Source organism: Durio zibethinus, chromosome 24, assembly GCF_047325235.1.
Source record: "Durio zibethinus cultivar Kanyao isolate XHJ-2024 chromosome 24, ASM4732523v1, whole genome shotgun sequence".
Lineage (NCBI taxonomy): Eukaryota > Viridiplantae > Streptophyta > Magnoliopsida > Malvales > Malvaceae > Durio > Durio zibethinus.
In genome coordinates, this window is record NC_143185.1 from 21,140,818 (window position 1) to 21,150,598 (window position 9,781).

General features: G+C 33.0%; 2 protein-coding genes across 6 annotated transcripts; both read left to right on the forward strand.

Annotated features, from left to right (window-relative positions):
* The first annotated feature begins 2,523 nt into the window (after positions 1–2,523).
* LOC111317246 (thaumatin-like protein 1) lies at positions 2,524–4,183 on the forward strand. Its single transcript, XM_022919687.2, has 4 exons — positions 2,524–2,671; positions 2,817–2,966; positions 3,090–3,759; positions 3,859–4,183. The coding sequence occupies exons 2-4, from the start codon at positions 2,894–2,896 to the stop codon at positions 4,064–4,066; spliced, it is 951 nt and encodes a 316-aa protein (XP_022775422.2). The 5' UTR covers positions 2,524–2,671; positions 2,817–2,893; the 3' UTR covers positions 4,067–4,183.
* Positions 4,184–6,090: 1,907 nt separating this feature from the next.
* LOC111317248 (26S proteasome non-ATPase regulatory subunit 4 homolog) lies at positions 6,091–9,525 on the forward strand. Of its 5 annotated transcripts, XM_022919690.2 has the most exons (10): positions 6,091–6,354; positions 6,457–6,570; positions 6,742–6,847; positions 7,241–7,358; positions 7,454–7,766; positions 7,993–8,116; positions 8,519–8,622; positions 8,723–8,791; positions 9,120–9,202; positions 9,341–9,525. In XM_022919690.2, the coding sequence occupies exons 1-9, from the start codon at positions 6,106–6,108 to the stop codon at positions 9,168–9,170; spliced, it is 1,248 nt and encodes a 415-aa protein (XP_022775425.2). In that variant the 5' UTR covers positions 6,091–6,105; the 3' UTR covers positions 9,171–9,202; positions 9,341–9,525. The 5 variants fall into 5 exon arrangements, 4 of the variants coding, with proteins under 4 accessions (XP_022775425.2, XP_022775424.2, XP_089609449.1 ...); XR_016333041.1 differs by lacking the exon at positions 9,341–9,525 and having other exon boundaries at positions 8,544–8,622; positions 9,120–9,216; XM_022919689.2 differs by having other exon boundaries at positions 9,120–9,525.
* The last annotated feature ends 256 nt before the right edge of the window (positions 9,526–9,781 follow it).

Here is a 9,781-nt window from a genome sequence, read left to right on the forward strand (position 1 = left end):
TTTTTTTTTTTTTCATCTTTTTGTTCATTGTTTCATTTTTTTTCCTGCCGACCTTGGTCATAAACAGAACAGAGAAATCAATCTGTCAAGTGTAACTGTAACCAAAACAGACATAACATAATGAGACAGGCCATGCATATACATTTTTCTCTGTGAGCACAATTTCAAATGCAAAGCAAAAGGCATTACTGGCCTCTGTTAAACAAAATCATCCTACATTTTAGATCACAAATCCAATAGGCAATGCAGTTTGTAATCATGAAACTAGAAAGATCTGTCTTTGCCTTTCATAGGCCCCGTTCCTGACAATCCTGCTATGCTAAATCAGCAAGAAATAAAAGCTTTCAGCTATTTAGAACTAGCTGTACATTTTTCACTCAATAAAAGTCAGTAGATTTTGGAATTCACTCCCTCTAAAAGACTCGGTTATTTATAACTTTAACATTATGTGTGGATTGAAGAGAAGAGAAGGAAAATAAAGAAAAATAAAGAAATCTAATGAAAACAGAAAAATACTTTTTTATTTAGATAAATTTTTAATTTAAGAAAAAAACGATAAAAACTTAATAATCTTTAGTTTTTCATATAATTTTTACTTTTTTTAATATATCAATTTGGAGGAAAAGTTTAAGAAAGGAAAGTTAAAAAAATTTTATTTTTATAAAAAATATTATATTTATATTTTTATTATAACATTAAATTTGATTATATAACTGATATTTTTTACAAAAATAATTTTATTTTATGAATATTTTATATAATATCACAATTTATAAATATTTTATGATTTTTTAAGTCTTAATAATAAAATAAATCAAATTATTATCAAAATAAATTAAAAAACTGAATTAAATATAAAATTAATAACAAATCAATAATTAACTAATATATTTTATCGTAATAAACATACTCAATTTTATTTAGAAAGATTTGTTTGTACAAATTATATAGTATAAAGAGATATTTGTATATTATATATTACTTTATTAAAAAAAGTTACAATTGAAAAAAATATTATAATGAATTGTTTTTTTTTTTTTACTATTTATTCAAACAATAATTATTATAATTTTTTTATTTATTAATTTTAATTATTTAAATAAAAATATATGTACCATTTAAAAAAAAATTTATTAATATCTATCTAAATATAATGTAAAAGACGTAGCGTAAAAGACAGGATTCATATTGCACAGCTACGATAATTTTTTTTCATATTTTATTTTTGTAATTAATCTAAAAATTTTTTTTATAATAAAATGGAATTTTTATTAAAAAAAAAATCAATTCATGTAGTAGTTTGTCTACGTAAGCAGTAATGCAATGATGACGTGACTTACATACCTCATTTAAGGAAAAAAGTTAAAAAGATTTCATTCAGGAATAAAGATTTCAAATAAACCTGCTATGGAAAAAACTCATGCTCAAATTTAGTGGTCAAGCATAGGCAAACTATGGTCATCCATGGACCCCAATGGCTTTGTACAAGGCAACAAAATATAATCTGAAGCCAAAAAAATCCAGGTTACTTTCTTTAAAATCCATCTCTTCCAGCTATATTCGCTTGTCTACTTAATAGAGAAGTAGCCTTTATTTTCATTATAATAAGAATTGTGTGAAATGTTTGTATTTATTATGTACGGAATAAAGAAAAATAACATGTTACATGAAAACTCACAAGAGTCTTTCATGCAAATTCTTGATCATGTTAAATAGTGAGTTGTAATAAAATCAATTTTTTTTAAAATGTTCATTATGCTCAAAACTTGACCCAATCTTCCTTGAATTAACTCTAAAAAAAAAAAAATCAACAAAATGAAACGACCCAAAGAAATCAGAACCTGACTCAACCAGTTGTAAGGCGGTGGAACATATCCTTTGATGGATCCTGGAACAAACTTCTGCTATGTAACAGGGAAACGAGTTGATTTCTCTGCATCCTATAGTTCACGGCCACAACAAACAGGGGAAAACAGGGTTTAAGGCTTATCATTGGATCACAAAATGAGAGGTGATATTTTTTATTTTCTAGTTCATATTTCTAGTAACAAATAAAAAGAAGAATCGCTTAAAAGGTTCTTTTTCATAGTTTATCTGCTATTGAGAATCACAACAAAAGTTCTTTTCACATTTAAATCTTCATTTCCAGAACTATAGTAGAATAGATTTTTTTTCATTCTCAACATGTTTGCTTTTGAGATTCCACGTGATTTTCTTCAATGATGCCCTAAATAATGTAAAAGCTAAAAATTTTGATATGAATGACTGAATGTGGACCTTAAGGACTCACAAAGTGTATAGTGAAAGTGGTTTTTTTTTTTCGAATAAAATAATACTAGTTTTCTAAAATTAATAGTAACTTTGTGAAAAACTTGTTGGTATTAACAACTTGAATTGTATTCTCATTGATAACATTTTATTTTAAAAAAAAAAAAAAGCAGAGGAATGCATAATTTCGTAGGTAATAGGGGCCAAAGAAGCAAACAAATAACGATAAGGTGGTCCTACTATTTTTGATTGTTTATTTAGGGATGTTGCCTTTATAAGTAGGAGATGAAGAGCAGATAATTGTTAGATCCACCACCACCACCACTCAACTAGGCCTTCTTCCATCCACTTTTTTTGCAAAAATGAAAGGAGTGAAGGCTCAAACTGTGGAGTTTTATGGATGGTAGTCCCAAACATATTCATTCTTCTTCTATCTTTCCCATTTACTATAGCGGCTTTTGTCTTGCCTACTATTCTTTTTTCTTATTAGCTTTGTTTAATCTAAATTCCTTTCTGTTAATTGTTTCATTCCCAATATTCCATTTCAGATAAGAAATTCAAAACAAAAACTTGAGACAATATAGAAACATTCATTTGACAACAAAAACAGAGACATATATTCCTTATGGCTCGGTTCTCTTGTTATCACCATTCTTTTATCACGTTCTTGAGCTTCATTCTCGCCATCTTTCTTGAAGGTAATGAGATTATATGCATTTTAAGAAATGGGGTTGTTCACATTTTCGCGAAGTTCTAATCTTTTTATTTGGTAACCAATCTGACCCTCTGTTTCTCTGTTTTCCTCTGTTTCTTTTTTTTAGGTGTTACGGCTGCCACCTTCACATTCATCAACAAATGCGATTACACAGTATGGCCTGGAATTCTAGCTAATCCCGGAAGTAGAAAACTGGAAAGTACAGGCTTTGAACTCACAAAAGGCAGCTCTCGTTCTTTCCAAGCCCCTACTGGCTGGGCAGGTCGCTTCTGGGGCAGAACAGGTTGCAATTTCAACGACTCTGGCCACGGGTCATGCGCTACAGGTGACTGCGGCTCTGGCGAAGTCGAATGCAATGGAGCTGGGGCCATACCGCCAGCCACCTTAGCCGAGTTTACACTCGGTTCAGGATCGCAGGACTTCTATGACGTGAGCCTGGTTGATGGTTATAATTTGCCTATGATTGTGGAAGGAAGTGGAGGGTCAGGAGAGTGTGCCACTACTGGCTGCATGACGGATTTGAATAAAAAGTGCCCGTCTGAATTGAGAATTGATGGCGGCACCGCCTGTAAGAGCGCCTGTGACGCCTTTGGGAGCCCGGAGTACTGCTGTAGCGGCGTCTACAATAGTCCTGCCGCTTGTAAACCATCCATGTATTCAGAAGTATTCAAGTCAGCTTGCCCCAAATCCTACAGCTATGCTTTTGATGATGCCACTAGCACTTTCACTTGCATTGGGGCTGATTATAGCATCACTTTCTGTCCCAATGTTCCAAGGTAAATTTCTAAAAAAAAAAAATTTACTTGATGTGATACAAATATGAAACTTGAAAGATTGATTTTTGCGTATTTAATGTGGCATTAATTTTGGTGCAGTTTGAAATCTCCAAAGGATCCTGACCCAAAGCCAACAGGAACAATTGATGACTCGGGGTCGGATACGGATCCGATGCAGGCAGCTGCATTGAGCAGTCAATGGCTAGCAAATTTGGCCACCGGAGACTCAACCAGAATCCAACCATTTTCCCCAACCCAACTTGGTTTTGCTAAAACTATATTTATTGTCCTCTCTCTGTTCTTTTAGTCTTTCAACTCCCCAATTCAACTTCAAGAGAAAAAAGAAAGTAGGATAAAATCATGGATATTTTATTTAATGCTAAACACGTATTAATATGCAAATCAATTTGTCTAAGAAGTAGAATATGGTTTTTTTTTTTTTCTAAAATTACTTATTTTCTTCTGCTTTTCGATTGAATTTTTATGGTTCACAGCTTGCGAACTAAAGTGAAAGAATCATGAAAGTAAAACGAAATAACTCATTGTGACATAAGGGTGCATGATCGCCCTTTTCTCAAAACGAGATTAACTTAAAAGGAAAAAGTGTATGCTTTTGGTTGTTGTGAAAGGCCATTTTGAGGGAATCACACCAACACCAAGCTCTGAGTTCCTCCAATGCAATTTTTTTTTTCTATTCTGAGGATACAGTTGGGGCTATGCTAACTTTACTTACAGCTTGGCAGAATCAAAGGTTTTAATGACAGTTTATATGATAATTTTCTTTTACATAATACAAGGGTCCAGGATATTAAAAACCAAGACTTTCAGTTTACGCATTGAAAAGTTCTCACCGAATTAATGTGTGCATTTTATCAAGGCCTTCTCTCAAATGTGTGGTGAAACGTCACAATAGTTTTGATTAGATAGCTGAAGTGAGTGGATATTGAAATTTGCTTATTTTGATGAATGGTAGGGAAGTTTTGGGCGTCCCCAAGTCTAGAAAAGTTATGGACAATCGCTGTTGTTTAGGAATAATTAGAAGAAAAATAAAAGCTAAAGAAGCTAAACACAAGTAATCATCCAAATTGCCACCCAAAGGACTATCAGATTCCTATATGGATGGAGGTGTTTCTTCCTAAAACAAGTTTGTTGATAGAATCATTGCAACCGATTCTAGACTTGCGTTTGTCTTCAGAACTAACCATTGGAATATCGATTCCAGTGATTTGAAGGTGTTTTGCAAATCAAAAAAAGCAGCCAAAGTTTATTAAATTAGTTTGTGATTTATGATGTCATTGAAGTAAAAAGAAAAGCAGAAGATTAAAGAAAAAGCAGTGCTAGCATTCAATTTTCATTTCAGAGGACAAGGGACATAAAAGTTTAAAGGTTTAGAAAGTTTTCCAATTCCTGCCAAGTCCATTGCTTGAGCATCAAGCAGTTTAACTTTTCTCCTTAAGTTGGAGAGTTGAAAGGTCCTTTTCAACTCATTGACAGGCGTATACATAAAGGCTTTCAAACTGTAACTTTGTTGCTCATCATAGGGAGATCCGGAAAGTTTCAAGTGCGGTCATCCATCTTACATTTAAAAAGGAAGTCATAACGATATGAATGACATTAATAATGATGTCAAATTTGAACATTGACCTAGTTTTTTATTTCTTTAGGTTGAAAAGAACCCAAAAAAAAAAAAAAGGAAACCAATGCAATAGTATCTTGTTTGGGACAGCATGATTTTTAAACCTGTCTGAATTCGTTAGTCATTGATCTTCTTCAGATATATTAACTAAAGGTTAAGTTTGAGACTATGATTATATATAACATACAAGATTATAGATAAAATAGAATAGGATAATAATTATTATATATCATATTTGATTTATATTTAAAAAGAATAATAAGATTGCAAAAAAGATTAATCAATTTTTTAACGAAAAATAATTTAATCTTTATCAAATGAAGGAAATTATTTTTATTTTATGAGATTGATTTATATTTTTAAAAATTATATCATATAAATTTTGAAAAAATATAAATTTAATCAATAAATAAAACTATCATATTCTAATCCGTTTATATGTCAAACATAAAATAAAATAATATTATCTAATCAAATTTTATCTTATTTATAATTTTATACATCAAACATATATATATTAATTTGATATGCTTCGTAGTTAAACCTTAATCTACGAGCTGGCCAAATCAAAAAGTGTTACAATGTCCTTAAATCTCCACTATTTCACTCGCTAGTTTTTAATCCCTTTTTCTCCTACTAATATTTTATATAAACACATTACAAATGCGTTATCCATCTAGTTAATACTCAAAATATTTCATTAGGGAAATATGAAAACATCAGCAGTTGCATCTAGATTAACGACGTCGTTTTGTCTGTCGGATATCTATAATTACTCGTGGCGATGTTTCATTGGTTGCATAGCCTCTTTATATTGTAAGAGCACTTATTGTTCAAATCAAAACTTCGTCGTTTTAAAGCCAGCTTCTAGTAAACTACTAAGCGTAAGCCCCGATGTTCTTCTCTTTCTTGATCCTTCCTTCGTTTCCCTTCGCTATCGTGTAACAATGGTGCTCGAGGTAAAGAAAAATCTCAATTCTTTTTTCTCCCCCAAATTCTAGGGTTTTTTAACTTTCTTCTAATTCAATTGTTTTGATCCTAATTTTTTGTACGCTCAACAGGCAGCAATGATCTGTATTGATAATTCGGAGTGGATGCGAAACGGTGATTACTTTCTCTCTAGATTTGAAGCTCAAGTCGATGCTGTTAATCTTATTTGCGGAGCTAAAACTCAGGTAAACGGAATTAAAAGAAAGCATTTTATCTTTCGTTAGTTGAAAATAAAAGAAATTTTTGAATTTTTGAAACTGTATAGTGTTTTATTATTTCTCGTGGGTTTTAGGGTTTAGTTGATTTTTGTGTAAAGTCAGAGCTTTAATTGAATTGCGGATGTTTTCATTTTACAGTCTAATCCTGAGAATACAGTGGGAGTTTTAACAATGGCAGGAAAAGGAATTCGTGTTTTGGTCACTCCTACCAGTGATCTTGGCAAAATCTTAGGTTGCATGCATGGTTCGTTTCTTAAATCGCTTTAGGCTTATATTCTAATTTTCTTAGCATTGTATCATATTAAAATATGCTAAATTGGAACTTTTTCATATCCTAGTTTAGGCTTAGAAATAGGCAGTGAAATGAACTTTGCAGCTGGGATTCAAGTGGCTCAGTTAGCGCTTAAGCATCGCCAAAATAAAAAGCAGCAGCAAAGGATTGTTGGCTTTGCTGGAAGTTTTGTTTCTTATTGTTGATATCTGTTCATTGAGAAATGTTTTCTTTCATTATGTATTTGGTTGTGATGTGCTATGATTGCTTGCAGTCCTATCAAACATGATAAAAAGTCATTGGAGATTATTGGAAAGAAGTTGAAAAAGAATAGTGTAGCTCTTGATATTGTAAATTTTGGTGAAGATGATGGAGGGAAGACGGAGAAGCTGGAAGTGCTTCTTGCTGCTGTTAACAATAATGATACCAGTCACATTGTTCATGTTCCTGCTGGTCCTATCGCTCTCTCTGATGAACTTATAAGGTTAGTGGTACAGGTTTTTCCTCTTTCCTGCATGTTAATGTCTTCACAATTGTGATTTTATTGCTGAAGCTGGATATATCTTGTTTCCATGGCAGTACTCCTATTTTCACTGGGGACAGGGAAAATGGAAGCGGTTTTGCCACTACGACAGCAGCAGCTGCAGCCAGTGGCATCTCTGGTTTTGAGTTTGGTGTGGATCCCAACCTTGATCCTGAGTTGGCCTTTGCTCTTAGAGTTTCAATGGAAGAGGAGAGGGCCAGGCAAGAAGCGGCTGCTAAAAAAGCAGCGGAGAAGGCATTTAAACAAGAAAAGGGTGGGGAAGAACAATCTAGCTCACTGCAAGCAACAGTGACTGAACATGCTAGTAGGGGAACGTCAGAAGTTGATAATAAGAAAACTGATTTATCAGTTAGTACGATTAGCTTCCCGTTTAATTTTGCAGTTCTCTTTGTGATGTTGTGGTCTAATATTAGATAGTTACTTTTGTAAAAGGCTAGTATCATTTTTGTGTCTCATTATTACTTGGTTTGATAGGATAGCTGCTTCAAGTGGAAAAATTGTTTCGTACAAAGACATGATTGGCCCTTACATATTCTTTCATGTTGAGACATAGCTGACCTTGAGTTGGTTACAGGATGATGACAATGCTTTACAACAGCAGGCTTTTACAATGTCTATAGATGAGCCCGCCTCTAGCCATAATTTACAGGATACAGACATGTCAGATGTAGCTGCTGATGATCCAGAGCTGGCATTAGGTAAGTACGTCTGAGTCCTTTTTTTTATTAGTGCCAGCTGGAGAAGTAGCACATCTATAACAACTATTTCCTTGCTTTGTGGAAAAAAAAAAAACACTAGTTATATAGGTGTTAGGAAAGTTTTCATTATTTATTTATTTATTTATCTGCTTGCAGTTGATGGTCAATGATGACTAAAGAGAGTACTTGGGTCATTTAAGTTTTTTGAATGATTCCTATAAGTAAAAAATTCATACCATTTGTAGCCTTCTATGCAAAGTTAAATCATCCTTAAAAGTTAGTTTTCTTCTGTCTTGGAAACTTTGTTGATGTAAGTATAGGCCCTGGTCCTTGGATATGTTCAGATTATTTTTCTTTCTACCTATATGCTTATTTAATTTCCTATATTTCCAATACTCTCAGCTCTTCAATTATCTGTGCAAGGCAGTACAAAAGATGCATCTAGTCAGGCAGATGTGAGCAAGTTGTTGGCACACCAGTCCTTCATGTCATCCATCCTTGCACCGGTATGTCTGCTGCAATTTCTGTTTATCTTTTTCTTCCTTACGCTAGTGTTCTGTCTTAAGAAAATGAAGATCATTTAATGGTAAATAATTGCTTCTGCAGCTTCCTGGGGTAGATCCGAATGATCCTTCAGTTAAGGAGTTGCTTGCTTCCATGCAAAACCCGTCTGAGGTGAGCTCATCAGGCTTAGTGTTAGGATAAAATGATTTATAACAGGGATTGGAATAGGGTTTGCAGTTTTTGGTGGTTCATGGTTATTTTAAAAACTTCAGATTAAATCCTGTTTGAACTGGGATTGGAGTTTTAGGTGGTAAGGCTATCTTCAATTGTGTGGTCTTACCACTGGATTCAAAAATAGGTTTTTTCAATATAATTTTCTGATCAAATAAGTTTTGTAACATAAACTTTTAGGTCTGATTTCTAATTTATATATGCAATATGTTCTTTTTGTAACCAAATTTGTTTTCAATGATTTCTGATGATATTATGTTACCCTCAGTCGCGGCAGAAGCAGGATGAGGACAAGGCACCAAAGAAGGAGGAGAAGTGACGTTTCTTTGGATTTCTTTTTTTTTTTTTCAGGTTGTACTATCTGATTTTGCTTAGTTCATGATACAGCGACTGTCAATATGTGCTAGATTCTTCTAATTTGACAGTCACCTAACTAACCTTTTGGGCAGTTGTAGTGTCTAGTATGACTGATTTTTTGTTTTTTATTAGATTCCTTGTGCAGATTTGAAGCTCTTCATTCTGGCCACCAAGATGTATGTTGATGGTTATTATTTGTTCTAAGGGCTTTGGAAGAGCTTCTGCTATTTTCGTGTCAAAAATTAGTAATGTTAAAATGAATCTCATTGATGTTTGCACGGTTATATATTTATTATATATATTTTCATGTATGGAAATTTATTTGCAATGAAATCCATCTTTAGTTTTCCACACTTTACGAAGGACATTAGGATTTAAGTTCTCATAGCATGGAAGATTATTATGTTCATTTCCAGTAAATTCCAACGCTTAAAATTGACCGAAGTCTCCAAATTGTGAGTCATATCTCTCTAGGTACCAAATGACAAGCAATAGCGGAGGATGTTTTTCTTCCATTTCTTTTGCAAGAATCAGCAATGAAGATAACTCCTGTCTCTATCCAAGCGGCAAACA